Raw genomic sequence first — 18,005 nt, forward strand, 5'->3', positions numbered from 1 at the left:
GAGGAATGAGAGCATCTCCTGGTAACTATGGGACATTCTGCAGAAAACCCAAAGGACACTCAGGTCCCTTTAATAAAACTACAGCATTTGTGCAGTCTACACGCACCCTCCTGTTCTTTCTTTTTTCTTTCTTTTTTTTTTCTTTTTTGTTGGTCATGGGGCTTGAACTCTGGGCCTGGGCGCTGTCCCTGAGCTCTTCAGCTCAAGGCGGGTACTCTACCACTTGAGCCACAGCGTTACTTTCAGGTTTCCGAGATAAGAGTCTCATGGACTTTCCTGCCCAGGCTGGCTTTGAACCTGGATCCTCAGATCTCAGCCTCCTGAGTATCTGGGATGACAGGTGTGAGCCACCAGCACCCAGCTTTTCTTTTCTTTCCTTCCTTCCTTCCTTCCTTCCTTCCTTCCTTCCTTCCTTCCTTCCTTCCTTCCTTCCTTCCTTCCTTCCTTCCTTCCTTCCTTCCTTCTCTCTCTTTTTGGTCAGTCATGAAGCTTGAACTCATCCCCTGGGCATTGTCCCTGAGCAATTTGGCTCAAGGCTAGCAGTTTACCACTTTGAGCCACAGCACCACTTCTGGTTTTTTGGTGATTCATTGGAAATAAGAGTCTCATGGATTTTCCTGCTTGGTCTGGCTTTGTGCCACAATCCTCTTATCTCAGCCTCTTGAGTAGCTAGGATGACAGGCATGAACACCAGCACCTGGCTTGGTCTGTGTTGGCTTTTGAACCTGTGCATAGAGAAGGTTGACCAGTTGCCTGCCTGCATGTCTACCTGGCTGGAGGGTAGGGGTGGGGCATTTACTTACGACTGGGGGACTCCTCCGATCCCAAAGCCCACCAGGCCTCGGAGCACCAGGATCCAGCTGTACACGGGTGCAAATGCACTGAGGACACCGTAGTAGAGGGTCCAGAGGACGCTGATCTTCAGCCCCTGCAGGAAGGGAGAGCCCAGTCACAGGTTCCTCCAGGGCCCTGCACCACCTGACCCTCCTGTAGGGACTGGCAAACAGCTGGCACCAGACTGGCACTAGGCTCGAGCTGCTTTCTAAGGGTGGCCAGCTCCCTGTTGCCTGAGGTGTGGCTGGAATCCAGCTAACCACAGCAGCTGTGCCACATGGGGGCCACCAGTATCATGTCAGGGTCAAACGTAGTCCGCTGGCCAGGAGAATGGTAGGAAACCATGGGCAGCCCCTCTGCCCGGAAGCCCTCCCTATTGGAGATGGATGGACATCCCAACCAATCAGCTGCATTCTGCGGGAGAATTCACTTCTACCTCCAAGGTCACAGTGAAGGTCACACGCAGCTGTGGAGGCAGAGGCGCGTGCATCTTTACGTTACTTAATACTACCTCGGTGGGTTCCACACAGGCTTGGCCAGTGCTGGGAATAACAACAGAACTCTTTCTCAGTGCCAAGAACTTTCTGGGCAAAGCTGTTTCCCCTTAAGCATAGCCCCTGGGAGATGCTGCTTTCTCCCACTTTGGAATGAACACGCTGAGACACCGGGGCGAGGCCTGGGGTTGGAACCGGCCTGCCTCAGCGCCCAGGCCGTCTCCTGGCAAAGACGGAGCAGCCCCCTGGCCGACACGAGTGACTTGTAGGAAGGAACCCAAGGCGGGCTGGGCAGTCCCCGGAGATGGAGAAGGAGGTGTGAGATGAGCGCTCTGAAATACTGCAGTTTGGCTTCGCAGAGTACTTTTCACCCTTTTGTCAATCTTGCCAGTGATGGCTTGGTCTGGGTCCTTCCTTCTCCGTCTGGGAGGTGTATCCTGCATCCTCAGTTTCTACCAAAGAGGGGCCCTTTTTCCTAGTTGTCACAGCCCGAAATGTGTCTAAACACGGCCAAACATCCCCCTCCTCATTCTTCTAGAAGATGGAAAATGCAGCCATATTCCACAGGAGTTATGTCTTTACCAAAAACCCCACTACAGCTGGGCGCTGGAAGCTCACACCTGTCACTCTAGCTACTCAGGAGGCTGAGATCTGAGGATCATGGATCGAAGCCAGCCCAGGCAGGAAAGTCTGTGAGACTCTTTTTTTTTTTTGGTCCAGTCGTGGGGCCTGAACTCTGGGCCTGGGCGCTGTCTCTCAGCTCTTCAGCTCAAGGCTAGCGCTCTACCACTTGAGCCACAGCACCACTTCCGGCTTTTTTCTTTTTGCTTATGTGGTGCTGGGGAATCGAACCCAGGGCCTCATGCATGCAAGGCAAGCGCTCTACCACTGAGCCACCTTCCCAGCCCTCTGTGAGACTCTTATCTCCAATGAACCACCAGAAAACCAAAAGTGGAGCTGTGGCTCAAAGTGGTAGAGCCTTGAGCAAAAAGAAGCTCAGAGACAGCACCCAGGCCCTGAGTTCAAGCCCCGGGACTGGCAACACACACACACACACACACACACACACACACACACACACACACACACACACACACACACACACCTTTTTAAAATGCAAGCTTCCATTGCTCTTCTTTACTTTCTCCTGGGCACAGAGAGAGGAGCGACCATCCTGGATGGCAGAATACTCACTCTTCCTAGGACAGTCAGGGCCCTTTGCTATAAGTAAACTGGGAACATTCATCAGTAGAGTCAGCTGCTGGTGTGAAAGGGACAGGAAATAGCAGCCTGGAAGTCTTTATTTCGGATCTGTGATGAACCAGGTACTGCATCAGACCAGGGACCATTTTAGAGAACAAGACAGGTTTGGCCTCTTTCTTCAGTGTGTAGCAATCATTCCACATTGTAGACCCCGTGTCCAGGGCAGACATCACTAATCCATCACAGCACCATTCCAAGAGGTTTTTTCTGGCTCTTCAAATCCATGTTTCTACTTTTTCTGACAGTTTGGAAATGTTGTATCCCTTTTAAAAGACTCCTATGTTGTTCCATAGCTGGTGGCACTATTCTGGGAGGTTCTGGAAACTTTAGTGAGTGAGATCTAGCTGGAGGGAGTCACTGGGAGCGGGTATGTGTGTCAAGGCTTTCAAACTCATCCCTCACCCCTGTTCCTTCAGTTAGCTTCCTAACAGCAGGGGGATTAGTCTCCTCCACGGTCCTCCCCCTCTCCCCGGTCCCTCCTCCCTCTTCCTGTCCCCTCCTCCTCCTCTCCCCTGCTCCCTCCTCCCTCCTTCTTTTTGTTCCTTCTTCCCTTCTTTCTTCTCCTTCTCCTCCCTCTCCTCCCCCTTCCTCCTCCCCCCCTTCTCCTCTTCCTATTCCCTACTCCATTCTAACGACAGAGCCAGGACTGGGACCTGAACCCTGTGAAACCAGAAGCTAAAACAAGTCCTCTCCCCACTTCCTAAAGTTGTCTGTGTCCGTGAGGGTAAAAACTGACCAAATTACTGAGTGATTAGAAGAGGCACAGAAGCCTCCGGTGTCCTTCAGTCTGGGAAATGTAGTTAATGGTAGCTATTCTAACCTCCTCTGGTATCAATAAGGAAACTGAGGCCCAAAAAGAACTGATGTGTTCTCACTGCTTCACGGTCAAGAATCCTTTCCTCCCTCTCTCCCTCTTTTTATTTCTTTATGTTTTTTGTTCATTGTGGGACTTGAACCCAGGACCTGGATGCTGTCCCTGAGCTCTTTTGCTCAAGGCTAGCATTCTACCACTTTGAGCCACAGCTCAACTTCCAGTTTTCTGGTGGTTAAATGGAAATAAAGAGCTTCACAGACTTTCTTGCCCAGGCTGGCTTTGAACCACAATCCTCCTATCTCAGCCTCCGGAGTAGCTAGGATTACCGATGTGAGCCACCAGCACCAGGCTCTTTTATTTCTTTTCTTGATTTTTTTTTTTTTTTGAGCCAGTACTGTGCTTGAACTAAGGTCTCACACTCTCTTGGCTTTTCCACTCAAGGCTGGTGCTCTACCACTTGAGCTACATTTCCACTTCCAGCTTTTTGCTGATTAGTTGGAGATAGAGTGTCTCAGACGTGACTTCCTGGGAAGGTTTTTGAATCTCCATCTTCAGATCTCAGCCTCTTAAATAGCTAAGATTCTAGCCCTGGGACATGTGCACCAGGCTCTTTTCCTACATTTTGATTCAGGGTCTCTCGGTATAGGCTGGCCTCAAACTCTCAACCCTCCTGCCTGTGTCTTCTGAGTGCTGGTCTTACAGGTGTTCACCACCACAGTGGTGGTGACTTGGCAGTGATCCCACGATGGAGTGGGAAGGCGGCTAGGCGAGGTGGGGGTGGGGTAAGCCAGCAGATAGCAGATACAAGCCGTCTACAGCTGCCAGCGGCGCACGGGGACCCTGCCTTTCCATCTGGCTGCGCTGCCACCCTTCAGGTGCCCCAGGAAGGCCTGAGGATGTCCAGGGGACCCCAGCTGGCCCAGGAGCATCATCTTGACCCTGAGATGCCCATCCTTGGGTCCCGGCGGTGGGGGGGGGGGACACACGGAGCGCATGCGCCTTGGGAGGAGGTTGCCTTACTGTTTTCCTGCCGTACTGGTCTGAGATGTTACCCCAGAGCGTGGAGCTGGACATCATGCCTACGAAGACCACCTGGGGGTGCAAAGAGAGAGAGATGTGACGTCATGCTGCCCACCGGTGACATCACACATCCTGCCCCGTGACCTCACACCCAGGAATGAGGAGGCACCTATATTTGCCGCCGGGGGAGGGGGGGCCCAGGCGTGGACTCTGGTTTTATGATTTGGGGTTTGGGTTTGGGTGGTACCAGGGCTTGAATTCATGGCTTCCCAACTAGCTTGGCTTGCTGGCCCACGGCTTCTAGCTCTGGAGGTAGTTGCTGGCTCCTTGGAGACGGCATCTCTTGGACTTTTTCCTGTCTGGATTTCTAACCTTAATCCTCTGGATTACAGGTGTAAGCCTCGGAGCCTGGGCTCAAGGTCACAGTTCCAGTGGCTGTGTCACTGAGCCCAAGTGGCCTTCTTGCTGACCTTAGGCTGTGTTTTGTTGTAGAAGGCACTCAAGCTATTCCAACAGTTATCAATAGCAACAACAACAATAATAATAATACCTTCATTCTCCCCTTGTTAACAATTGCTATCTCTGCCACCAGCCAGGCTGTGTGACCATGAGGGAGTGGCTCAATCTCTCTGTGCCTCATTTTTCTCAGTTAGCGGGAGACCCACCCCCGCAGGCCCACTGTAGACTAGGCAATGCATACTGTTTCTACAACGTGGCTTAAGCCCTTGGCCTTGCAGGAACTCACTAAGTATTTGCTTTGGAGCGATCTTCACGCTGGCCTGGTGGCTCCCGTCCCATTTAGAAAGTCCATCCCCTAGCAAAAGCAGAGGGCTCAGCCCTGTCCTCCGCTAGGCCCTCGGTCCAGACCGCAGCACCGAGTACTATTTCTCAGCACCTGCAACGTGCCAGCTCTGTACCGGCTTTGGCTTTGATCTTCAACTCACCCCTGGGTGAGAGGAGCGAGCTGAGGGGGCGGGGTCCCTGTAGGAGGGGTCCATGGTGGATGTCTGGGGGCCCCATACTGGACTCTGAATTGGGGCAGTGTCTGCCGTGAACCAGCCAGGAGATGGGAGTTAGGGGAGGGAGCGACTACAGGAAGTCCCGCCCAGGGAACCAGGGACATCCTTCAAGGCTACCCAGAGGACCAGAAGTGGACACCGCCACACCGGGCCGCCTTACCGAGGTCAGCAGCGCCACCTGCCAGCTGGGCAGCTGCCACTCGCAGTGCAGCTGTGGTGCCAGGACGCTGAGGATCATCATCTCCATGGCATCCGCCATCTGCAGGGGGGAAGGAGGTGGGTGAGGCCCTGAGTTCAAATCCCAGTACCACCCTGTGCTGGGGACAGCTGAGCGGGGCTCCCTCCAGTGGTCAAAGACCTGAATTGCCAGGCAGGGACCCACAGAGACCGGGAATGTTTACTCTATTTTTCCCATACTTAACAATAACAAGGCTAGGAAGGTGGCTCCGTGGTAGAGTGCTTGCCTAGCCTGCATGAAGCCCTGGGTTCAATTCCTCAGTACCCACATACACAGAAAAAGCTGGAAGTGGCGCTGTGGCTCAAGTGGCAGAGTGCTAGCCTAGAGCAAAACCAGCTCAGGGACAGTGCCTAGGCCCTGAGTTTAAGCCTGGCAAAAAAAAAAAAAAAAAAAAAAAGTTTCTTCCCTATTCTCTGATGTAAATAAACACTAGTTTGTTTTGGGATGGTAGGTTGCCTGTGTAGAAGTCTCTGGATATTTAACAAGCGTGAATTTTTTTTTTAAACTGGGGAAAAGTGAAGGAAGGGGTGAGGTCATCCAAAAAAAATAAATGTATTCATTATCTGATTTATGAAATGACAACCCCCTGTATAGTAATAACTAATAACAAGAAATAAGTAAAGCATATTAAAACACACTAGAAAGCCCTAGTAACTAAGTATCTTTTCAGGACTAGACAGAATATTATAAACTAGAGTTTAAAAGCAGACTAGAGAAGTTGGGCACCGGTGGCTCACACCTGTAATCCTAGCTACTCAGGAGGCTGCGATCTGAGAATGGAGGTTCAAAGCCAGCCAGGGCAAGAAAGTCCCATGAGACTCTGATCTCCAGTTCATCACCAGGAAGAAGAAAAAATAAAGAACGGAAATGGATCTGTGGCTCAAGTGATAGAGCGCAAGCCTTGAGCACAGAGAAGCTCAGGGACAGTGCCCAGGTCCTGAGTTCAAACCCCAGGACTGGCACAAAACAAAAACAACAGACTGGAGCAAGAAATGATAGATAGGGAGAAATGATGATCCATTTGGAAAAATAGTTCGCATGCCTCCTATACTAGTAAATGGAGATCAGGCCGCCCCCATGTGGAGATCTGAGTTAGGGCTGGAGATCTCCTTAAAGCCAAAGATAAATTGTCTTTTGTGGTAGTGGTGTGTGTGGGGCGGGGGGCAGATTCCTGAACCTTACATGGAAACCCATTTGAGCAGCATGAGGGGACCCCTGGAGACACACTCCCCCAAATACTTGCCCAAGCCAAGCCGGTGAGAACAGACAGCTTCCACTGGAATTTTCCAAACCCAATCGCTTCCACCGCGTCTTCCACCATGAAGGTATCTGAGAAGGAGAGGGGGCAGGGAAGCGGGACCTGTGTGCTTCCCTAACGGTCTGGGCTGTGTCTAGTTCCGACCTCATCCTGGAAGTGCCTTTCAGAAAGTCTATCAAGCGCTTAAATGAGTTGTGATACACACACACACACACACACACACACACACACACACACACACACACACGATGAAATAAGAACCAACTGTTAAAAAGAATGTGCCAGTGGGCATGCTGGCTCACACCTGTAATCCTAGCCACTTGGGAGACAAAGGTTGGGAGGATCACAATTCGAGGCCAACCCAAATAAAAAGGTATGCAAGAGCACATCTCAACGTGCACAAATGCGTGCCCCAGCACATGACTGATGCGTGGGGACAAAGGCCAAGTGGACGTCCACAGGCCATGGGCGAGGTGGCTTGTCTTTGAGAATAATGCTTGTCTTCCCACTTCTGGATGTTTCTATAACTTCTGAGTGTTTTTCAAGAAACATCTTCCTCTCGGGCTGAGGTAAACAGCGTGACACATGTGCCGGGGGCATGCTGAATAAAACGCGGCGGCCAGAGAGTGCGGTGTGCTGGACGGTGTGCAGGAGCCGAGGCACAGACAAACTTGTGAAGTCTGGAGATCACTACAGTCATCACCACCACCATCATCACCATCATCATCACCATCACCACCATCACCATCATCACCACCACCATCACCAGCACCAGCACCATCATCACCACTATTATGGCTTTGTCCTCAGCCAAGTGTGTGGTGATGCTGCCTGGCAGGGATTGTGACACAGTGGCACCCCCATTTCCAGTGTCACCCCGGGGGGCCCTCTGTGCCCTCCCCGCACCCCTTCATGCCAGCTGACGGAGGCCCCCGGGGAGGCGGCCTGGGCATGTGGGCCCCTCACCATCCGTGGGGTTGGCGAACTCCTTGGGCACGGCGGCCCCGTCGTCCAGTTCCACTGCCTCGAGGCCGGCGCGGACGCCCTCGATCTGGACCTCATGCTCCCCCGAGGCCGCGTCCTCCTCCGACCTCGCGCTCTCCCCAGTGCGCCGGAACTTCACCACCCTGCGGGGGACAGTGCGGCCCATCAGCATGGCCAGCACGGACAGCACGGACAGCACAGACAGCATGGCCAGCCTGGTCAGCATGGCCAGCATGGCCAGCATGACCCCCAATGTGAGCATGGTCAGTATGGCAGTCATGGTCAGCATGGCTAGCACAGTCAGCATGGTCAGCATGGTGAGCACGGTCAGCATGGTCAGTTTAGCCAGCATGGTCAGCATGACCAGCATGGTCAGCATGGTAATCATGGTCAGCATGGTGAAAATGGCCAGTATGGTCAACTTAGCCAGCATGGTCAGCATGGCCAGCATGGTCAACTTAGCCAGCATGATCAGCATGGTCAGCGTGGTCAGCATGGTCAGCATGACCAGCATAGACAGCATGGCCATCGTGGTCAGCATGGCAGTAATGGTCAGCATGGTCAGCATGGCCAGCATGGCCCAGGCCCCCAGCTCAGGTGAGCGGCCATTTGGTGGAGTTGGGGCTGGGGGAGACTGGCGCTTCCACGGCATGTGGGTGAGGGGTATGTGCAGGACAGTGTCCAGGGCTGAGCATCAAGGGCTGCCACGTGCAGCAGGGCATGTTGCTCAGCTCCCGTGCATGGCCGTGCACGTGAAGGGGTGTTTGTTTTGGGCCCGAGCGCAGCTCAGCATTGGCGCCGGGCCTGGCATCACCGTGGGGACATGGTCTGAGATGACACCCAGGGGCCACTCCCTGTGACCACCCCCGAGCAGGCCGCTGCAGACCGAGGCGGCTGCCAGGGTAGACGGATACTGCGGTCACCACTGGAGTGGACTGGCCCCACAATCATTGCATGGAACCACAACCACTCAGCATGAGGCCCCTGGCTGCGGGAAACCCGCCCCGGCCCCGGCCTCCACTCCTCCGTCTGCACGCCCAGGAAGGAACAACTGGGCACCTTTGGCCAGTTGTGGGGCTTGAACTCTGGGCCTGGGCGCTGTCCTTCAGCTCTTCAGCTCAAGGTTAGCGCTCTACCACTTGAGCCTTAGTGCCATTTCCAGTTTTCTGGTGGTTTATTGGAGGTAAGAGTCTCATGGACTTTCCTGCCCAGGCTGGCTTTGAACTGTGATCCTCAGATCTCAGCCTCCTGAGTAGCGAGGGTTACAGGTGTGAGCCACCGGCTCCCAGTCTCAAGAACTTTTATGCCCAGGCTGGTCTCGAATGGCAATCTTCCTGATCTCCACCTCACAAATACTAGGATTACAGGCCTGTGCCACCCTGCCCAGTGGAAAACCTCTAATCCAAGATTGTGTTCTGTTCCCTGTCCTCCAAGAATCCATCTGAATTCTAGAATTTTTTTTGTGGGGGGTTTCGGTCGTGGGGCCTGAACTCTGGGCCTGGGCGCTGTCCCTCAGCTCTTCAGCTCAAGGCTAGCGCTCTACCACTTGAGCCACAGCGCCACTTCCGGCTTTTTTCTTTTTGCTTATGTTGTGCTGAGGAATCGAACCTAGGGCCTCGAGCATGCAAGGCAAGCGCTCTACCACTGAGCCACCTTTCCAGCCCTCTAGAATTTTTCTATTGGAGCAAAAAAATTGTTTTAATGAGATATGGATTTGCGAGTTGAAATCATTGTACTTCCTGCCCCAGAAAATAAGTTGAATAAAAGAGAACAAGACACACGTGCTAACACCGGAAGACAAGCTGCAGGGACCCTGGGCCTCTGAAAAGCCCTGGATGGTGGCTGAGGTTTTAAGTCTAGAATTGGCTCAGTTAGGGACCATGTGAAATTGGTCCCAGTAATATGACAGGGAAGAACTGGGTTCCCTGACCCCTAAATCAGAAACATAAATTTCCAGGTTGGGAACACAGAGGATTACTAGGAGAGAGAAGGCTGCTGACATACTTTATCGATGAAGGGAAGCTGGGTGGATCGGCCCGGACTCTGAGGAGAGCATGGTGGAGAGCCTTGACTGGGGCCTGGTGAACTTCCTCTGTCAACACTGAAACCTCTCTCTCTCTCTCTCTCTCTCTCTCTCTTTTTTGGCAGGTAATGTGTGGTCTTTCCCAAGTTTATTGCTTTGCTGGTAATTGACTAGAGACCGGCACAGGGAGGCCAGGTTCCAGTCCAAGTGCTGCCTGGTACGGATTGTAGACTGATACACTCAGACTTCAGTTTGTTGCACAGGGGTCACTGCATTTGGGCTTTTATTCGTTGATTTATTTATCAGGAGTGCTGGGGTTTTGAACTCAGGGCTTCACTCTTGCTAGGCAGGTGCGCTACTGTTTCAGTCATTCTTCCAGTTCTGGTTATTTGGAGAATAGGATCTTGGGTTTGTTTTTTGTTTTTGTTTTGTTTTGGCCCAGGAGGGTGCAGACTCTGATCCTCTTATTTGCTATGGTCACCAATGTAGGATGGCAGGTGTGATGCACACCACATCAGGCTTTTTTTCTGTTGAGAGTGTCTTGAATTTTTTTTTTTTTTTGCCTTAGCTGGCCTTGAACCATGATCCTTCAGATCTCAGCCTCCCAAGAAGCTAGGATCCTGTGAGCCACGTGCTGGGTTTAACCCTTACATTTTTTTTTTTTTTTTTTTTTTTGCTATGCTCATTTCTCACATGAAGACACAGGCTGGAAACTTGCCCATGACCACACAAGCTTGCCTAAGATCCCACAAAGGCTCTACTAGGTTGTGGCAAAGTCATAGTCCCAACTCCCAGCCCCCCACCCCTCCTGGTTGTTATTTGAGCTGGGTGTCGCTAGGAGATGGGCGTGGCCATGTGCTGGGTAGGTGTGGCTGGGAGGTGGGCGTGGCTAAATAGCAGGCGTGGCTAGGCGGTGGGCGTGGCTAAGTGGAGGCGGAGTTCTGATGGAGGAGAAACTGCCTCTGCGTCTTGGGTCTAACAGTGGAGTTTGGCGTTGGTGGCGAGGGCTTCGCTATCCGCATGAACGACAGCGGTGTCTGTTTCGGGGTTCTTGGCCTCTGGGCTCTGGAAGTCGGTTGCCTGTGGTTCGTGCAACGCGGGCGGTGGTGTCCTGAAGGTGTGGAGCTGCCCTCCGACACCCTCTGTCTTGATCTTGGTCCTTTGTTAAATGTGACTTTGAGGAGATAGCTTAGCACCCGCAGGGCCTGGGGTTTTGTTGGGGGGCAGTACTAGAACTCGAACTCCAGGCCTCTCATTTGCTAGGTAGGGGCTCTACCATTCAAGCCACCATTCCACTCCCACCATCTTCTGCCATCATCATCATCATCATCATCATCATCATCATCATCATTTTATTATTGTCGGTTGTGGGGCCTGAACTCAGGGCCTGGGCACTGTCTCTGATCTTCTTTTGTTCAGAGCTAGTGCTTTAACCACTTGAGCCACAGCGCCACTTCAGGATTTTTGTTCCCTGTTTTATGTGTTACTGAGGAATCAAACCCAGGTCTTCATGCATGCTAGGCAAGCACTCTACCACTGAGTCACATTCCCAGTCCCCAGACTATGTTTGAATCAATTGGATTCCTAAAAATATCAATGACATGAGCCAAGATTTGCTAAGGGGGTGTGTGTGGAGGGGAGCTTAATATGAAATAAAAAGCAAATAGCACTGCCATATGTTAATATATAAGGGCCCAAGCAGGCTGGCTCTCCTCACTTATTTCTTGGCATCTGTTGTATGTATTTTTTATATATAGCTTATACCTTACCAAAATAGTTAGGAACATTTCTTTTACATAATTTTGCTATTTAAGGTAGAGAATAACTTAAGGAAATAGATGTCAACATAAAGATCTTACATGTACCATCAGCCCCTTACCTTAGCACCTTTGACTTAATTAGGGTAGTCTGTTATGTTTTTATTTTTTTGTTGTGGTTGGTACTAGGGTTTGAACTCAGGGCATCATAGTTAATATGTAGGCACTCTACTACTTGAGCCATACCTCCAGCCCTTTTTTGCTCTCATTTTTTGTCTGTAATGGGGCTTGAACTCTGGGCCTGGGTGCTGTCCCTGAGCTCTTCAGCTTAAAGTGAGGGCTCTACCACTTGAGCCACAGTGCCATTTCCAGTTTTCTGGTGGTTAACTAGAGATTAGAGTCTCATGGGCTTTCCTGTCCAAGCTGGCTTTGAACCACAATTCTCAGATCTCAGCCTCCTGAATAGCTAGAATTATAGGCATGAGCCACCAGTGGCTGGCTACTCTCATTATTATTATTATTTTTTGGTCCAGTCATGGGGCCTGTACTCTGGGCCTGGACGCTGTCCCTCAGCTCTTCAGTTCAAGGCTAGCGCTCTACCACTTGAGCCACAGCGCCACTTCCGGTTTTTCCTTTTTTGCTTATATGGTGCTGAGGAATCGAACCCATGGACTCATGCATGCAAGGCAAGCGCTCTACCACTGAGCCACCTTCCCAGACCTATTATTATTATTATTATTATTATTATTATTATTATTACCAGGCTTGGGGCTTTAACTCAGGGCCTGAGCACTGTCCCTGAACTTCTTTCACTCAAGGTTAGCACTCTACCACTTGAGCCACAGCGCCACTTCCGGCTTTTTATGTTTATGTGGTACTGAGGAATTGAACCCAGGGCTGTATGCATGCTAGGCAAGCACTCTAGCCTCTCATTATTATTATTTTTTGGGGGGTCCAGTCATGGGGCCTGAACTCTGGGCCTGGGCGCTGTCCCTCAGCTCTTCAGCTCAAGACTCGTACTATACCACTTGAGCCACAGCACCACTTCCGGCTTTTTTCTTTTTGCTTATGTGGTGCTGAGGAATCGAACCCAGGGCCTCAGGCATGCAAGGCAAGCGCTCTACCACTGAGCCACCTTCCCAGCCCCCCTCTCATTATTTTTTTAATGAAGGTCTTGCTTCTTGACTAGAATTGGGCCTGGACTTCAATCTTCCTATTTTTCACTTCCTACCATCACTGAGATGACAGGTGTGTGCTGTTATGCTCAGCTTCTTCCATAGAAATGGAGTCTCAGTCTTTTCTGCCTGGGCTGGCTTGAACCTGAGTACTCCCAATCCCCTTTTCCCCATAGCTAGGATGAGAGGCATGCATCATAGCACTCAGCTACTGGTTGAGAAGGAGGTCTTGTATGGATGCTTGGGCTGGCCCAGACCTGGAGCCACAGTCCTCTCAATCTCAGCCTCAGCTTTGCTTGAGGCTGGACTTCTATCCTCCAAACTATAAACTCTGTAGCTTAGATGAGTACACCTTTGTTGAGATGGGGGAAGGGGTGGGCAGTCTCGCTAACTTGCCCAGGCTGGCCTCAAACCACAATCTCCCCAATTTCTACTACCTAATTGCAGATAGGTGCCACCATACCCAGTCCTTGATTAAGATATGTAGATAAGGAAGTTTAAAAGAACAAAATGTGGATTCACTTATTTATTGGCTTAATTCTGGTGCTACTAGGTTTGGATCTCAGGGCTTCCCAGTTTTCTGTCTTTTCACCTGAGCTTCTGGAATTCTGTTCCTTGAGTTCACAAATCTATCACAGGGAACAGGAAGCTTAAATGGAGCTAATTTCCACAGGATTGAACTTAAGAGTCCTGTGTGAGGACAGATGGTCCACCATGGTTGGGGGGTGGGAGGGAGAGGAGTCCACTTATGGTGAGCATCTGACTTTGGTGTGAACCACTGAGCCACACTCTTCAGTAGTTGTGTGACCCTGGGAAAGTTATTTCACCTTTCTCAATCTCTGTTTCCCCAGTATTAAACGGAGATGGTAATTCCTGCCTCTCAGGTTTCCCCGGAGGTGAGGAAGTCACCAGAAAGAGAGTCCGGAGGAGACAGGCACCATCACTTGGTTATTTCAATAAGAGCTGACCGATGGCTGGCTGGGTGTTGAGCATGGGGACAGACAAAGGAAAGATGGTCCTTGTCACCCATGGAGGAGATACTGTTGGAGGTGTGGTTGATCTATAAACAGACAATCTCTGTGTGTGTGTGTGTGTGTGTGTGTGTGTGTGTGTGTGTGTGTGTGTGTGTGTGTGTACTGGGGCTTTTCTGCTCTTGCTAGGCTTTACTGCTCAAGGCTGGCACTCTACCACTTGAGCCACAGGTCTACTTCTGGCTTTTTGCTGGGGCTAACTTCAAACTGTCCTTCTCCAGATCTCAGCCTCTTGAGTAGCTAGGATTACAGATGTGAGCTACTGGCTCTTGGCTATAAATTTAATTTTAAATAGCCACATATAGTATTTACCATAGTGTACAGTGCAGCTCTAGATTGTGAAAGCTCAAAACAAAGACCATTCTGTTGGGGCTGGGAATGTGGTTTGGTAGAGTGCTTGCCTAGCAACCATGAAGTCCTGGGTTTGACTCCTCAGTACCACATTAAAAAAAAGCTAGTGGCACTGTGGCTCAAGTGGTAGAGTGCTAGCTTTGAGCACAGAAAGGCTCAGGGACAGTGCCCAGGCCCTGAATTCAAGCCCCAGGTCTGGCAATAAAAGAGACCATTCTGTCTTAGTTGTAGAATCCTTTATGCTATGGATAATATCCAAGTGGGTGGATAGATGGATAGATGGATTGATAGATGTATAGGTGGATGGGTGGACAGATGGATGGATGGATGGATGGATGGATGGGTGGATATATGAATGGATGGATGGATGGATAGTGGGGGATGGGTAGTGGATGGGTGAGTGGGTAAATGAAAAGTAGGTAAGTGGATGGATGGATGGATATGTAGATGGATAGATGGGTGAATGGATGGGTGTGTAGATAGGTGGATGGATGGATGGGTAGACCAATGGGTAGGTCTGTCAATGAGAACACAAACAATTCTAGTCATTCATGGTTAGAATAACAAGAAGTCATCTGGGGCCTGAGGATCCAGCCTAGAGAAAGAGTGCTAGCCTAGCATGTGTAAAGGCACCAGAAAGGTAGACATGATGCCAAAGCTTAGCGGTCCAGATCTCCTGTGCATGCTGCTGTCTTTGAGGACAACACAGAGATATCAGGGGGTGGCTGGGGGCTCAAAAGAACCACACCCCAGAGCTGTACGAAGGCCCCAAATTCAAGAAGGCAGTATCTCCCCAGGGACCTCACCCCTTCCCCACCCTGTCAACTGCCGGGTGATTAGTGTGATCCATTCACACTTGGCCTCCCACGGGACTGAGTCTGTTCCATCCCTCTCTGAGGCAATCTGAATTATTTTTTTAAATCATATTGTTCTCAGGAAGTCTGTCGCTTGCAATCTGTGCATAATATATGCAAGGTATGGTTTAAAAAAATATCTAAGTCGTGATTTGTAACCCACTCAGACTCACAAGGCTTTTTACTTATGCCTCCTTTTTATAAATTGAAGGCAATATGTTTCAGGGATTCTTTTGACTCCATTCAAATGTAGTTGGAGGCTTTCAAATGGCCATTTGTGAGTCGGGCACTAAGGAACCGACATCTTTTGTTTTTACAAATGATGTTTCAGACGTCAAAACCACAATAATAGTGATGCAACAATACATAGCTAATTGTGGTAGATGTTTTATGCTTAATCAAGTACCTAGCACATTTGTCTCTTTTTGCAGTGCTGGGGATCAAACCCAGGGCCTTGTGCATGCTAGGCAAATGCTCTTACCACCGAGCTACACCCACAACCTTCAATGTATTGCTGATTTATCTCATTTGGTCTTCAAAATAACCACCAGAAGTATGTACTATTATGTTGCAATTTTGTTTATTTTTGGTGCTAGGGATCAGACCCTGGGCCTTGAGTAAGCCAAGCACATACTCCCCTCTGAGATCCACTGCCAACCTCACAATACCAATTTCTTTTTTTTTTTTTGGTCAGTTGTAGGGCTTGAACTCTGGGCCTGAGCCCTGTCCCTCAGTTCTTCAGCTCAAGGTTAGCACTCTACCACTTGAGCCACAGTGCCACTTCTGGTTTTCTGGTGTTTTATAGGAGATGAGAGTCTCATTGACTTTCCTGTCAGGGCTGGCTTTGAACTGTGATCCTCAGATCTCAGTCTCCTAAGTAGCTAGGATTACAGGTGTGAGCCACAAATGCCCAGCTATGATATCAATATTCTAACTAGGGAAACTGAGTCTCAGAAAGGTTGACATGCTTGCTTACATCACACAGCTGAAAGTAACAGTCAAGATTGGCACCCAAGTCTGACTCAGAGCCAGTATTCAGAGCAGTAAACAATTTGATCTTTCTAATAAATTATATATATATATATATATATGACATCAAAAAGAATAATCAAACACATGGGCTGGTGACTCATGCCTGTAATCTGAGCTATTCAATAGGCTGAGCTCTGAGGATCACAGTTTGAAGCCAGCCCAGGCAGACAAATCTAAGAGACACTTATTTCTAATTAACCAGCAAAAGGCTAGACATGGAGCTTTGGCTCAAGTGGGAGAGAGCCAGCCTTGCATGGAAAAGCTAAGTGAGAGTATGGGGCCCTGAGTTTAAGTCTCCATACCAGAAAAAGAAAAAAAAAAGAGATTGCATTTTCTTAGAAACTCTGCTATTTAGGAAATGAAATCTAGCATAGTTAATTTAAAAGAAAGTGGTTGTGCTCTGCTTGGGAGATTTGCATTCAGACATTTGCCTTTTTATATACTCCTGAGCCAATCTCAGGACTGTATAACCAGGAACCCATTCCCGTGTGTAAAATACAGCAGTGTATTCATTTGTGGATCAATTACTACAAGCTTCAAAGTGAAATTTAAATTAATTAAAAATTTTTCAGATGAACACAAATGTCACACCGATGGTGAAGTTATGGTCTCTGTAATCTCCCTCAGTAACAGAGCCTTCAGAAAACAACCAAGGTACCTCAGAAGTCACTTGGGAGAAATCCTCAGTAGCCAGGAGGGAAAAACACACCTTTTTTTTTTTTTTTTTTTTTTTTAAGCCAAGAAAATCCACACTTGCTACCAATAAAATAGCCTTCCAGTTCAACAGCATCCATCAGACACATATGGAGTCTACTTTGCCATCCAAATGGCTAGTGATTCTAAAAGTTAAAACAGAACAGTCCCCCCCCCAAAAAAAAAAAAACCAAACATTCTTTTTTGCATGCTCCCTGCCTTACTTTTGGAATTAGCTTAAAAGAGTCGCCATCTGCTTGTAATGAGAAAGATCTGTAAGACTTCCCCTTTCCCCTCCTTCCAAGGCCCCGGTCCTTTCTTCCAGTTGCCTGGAGTAGCTTCCCGAACAGCTCCATCCCAGGGTGATCCTCCCCTTTCATTCAGAAGAAGGGGCGAGGTTCCTCGCACCCCCCAGCACCCCCAAGCTCAGCCTCTCTCGCGCACATGCTCCGTAAACAGCAGCACTGTGCCCCAGCCTGTCTTCTCAGAAGGAAAGAACCTCAGCATTTTTTTTTTAAAAAAGAAACCTCTTTGCAACCTCTTTCATTCCTTTCCAAAAGACCTTGCAGAAAAAGGGGGCGTATGGGGGGGGGGGAGGAAGCAGGAATGTCACAGTCTGGGAGCAGGGCTCCAAGGGAAGGACAGATGGCATGCGTTCCTGATCAATTCTGTCCACATTTCCAGTCGGCAGCCGAGGCTCTCTTAAAGCGCCGATCTTCCAATCTCTTTAAGAATGGGAAGCCTTTTTTTTAAGGGGGGAAGGGGGGTGCACACGACTCCCCTCCCCCCAGGCACGACTCCCCTTTATCAGGATCGGGTGTAAAACAATCCCTGGGAGTCAACCCAGTGGAAGCGGCTGTGGCCCCCCGGGGTTGGGAAAATGGCTTGTCTGCTCCAGGCCTGGTCTCCTCCCTCGGCGGACGGGGCGAGGAGCCTGGCGGGGGGACGGAGCTGCACCCGCTCCTTGGCCGGCCGCGGGCTTCGGGGGAGAAAGGCTGCGTGCCCAGCGCCCCCGCCGCCCTCCACCCCGGGTACTCACGGCAGCTGCCGGAGCTGGAACAGGTCTTCCTCCATGGCCGCGCTGCCCGGGCTGCGCCTCTGCTCATGGCTCACATCGTAGCTCCGGAGGGACGAGCTTCAGCACCGGGGCGCTGGACAGCTCCCC

At 50.3% G+C, this 18,005-nt stretch overlaps 1 protein-coding gene and 1 non-coding gene across 2 annotated transcripts in view; both read right to left on the bottom strand.

Moving 5' to 3' along the window:
- The window catches only part of Svop (SV2 related protein), a 41,061-nt gene extending 23,056 nt beyond the window's left edge, over positions 1-18,005 (bottom strand). Inside the window, exons 1-6 of the mRNA XM_069994662.1 lie at positions 17,880-18,005; positions 7,907-8,067; positions 6,926-7,011; positions 5,605-5,703; positions 4,426-4,497; positions 804-928 (exon numbers count right to left, since the gene is read on the bottom strand). Of these exons, the coding sequence (XP_069850763.1) occupies positions 804-928; positions 4,426-4,497; positions 5,605-5,703; positions 6,926-7,011; positions 7,907-8,067; positions 17,880-17,914 (578 nt within the window). The 5' untranslated portion in view covers positions 17,915-18,005. The remainder of the gene's footprint in view (positions 1-803; positions 929-4,425; positions 4,498-5,604; positions 5,704-6,925; positions 7,012-7,906; positions 8,068-17,879) is intronic.
- Positions 15,541-15,614, bottom strand: Trnaa-agc (transfer RNA alanine (anticodon AGC)). Its single transcript has one exon. It is a non-coding gene; the product is annotated as a tRNA-Ala (tRNA).

This window comes from Dipodomys merriami, unplaced genomic scaffold, assembly GCF_024711535.1.
Source record: "Dipodomys merriami isolate MVZ:Mamm:240054 unplaced genomic scaffold, mDipMer1.0.p SCAF_45, whole genome shotgun sequence".
In the NCBI taxonomy this organism is placed as follows: domain Eukaryota; kingdom Metazoa; phylum Chordata; class Mammalia; order Rodentia; family Heteromyidae; genus Dipodomys; species Dipodomys merriami.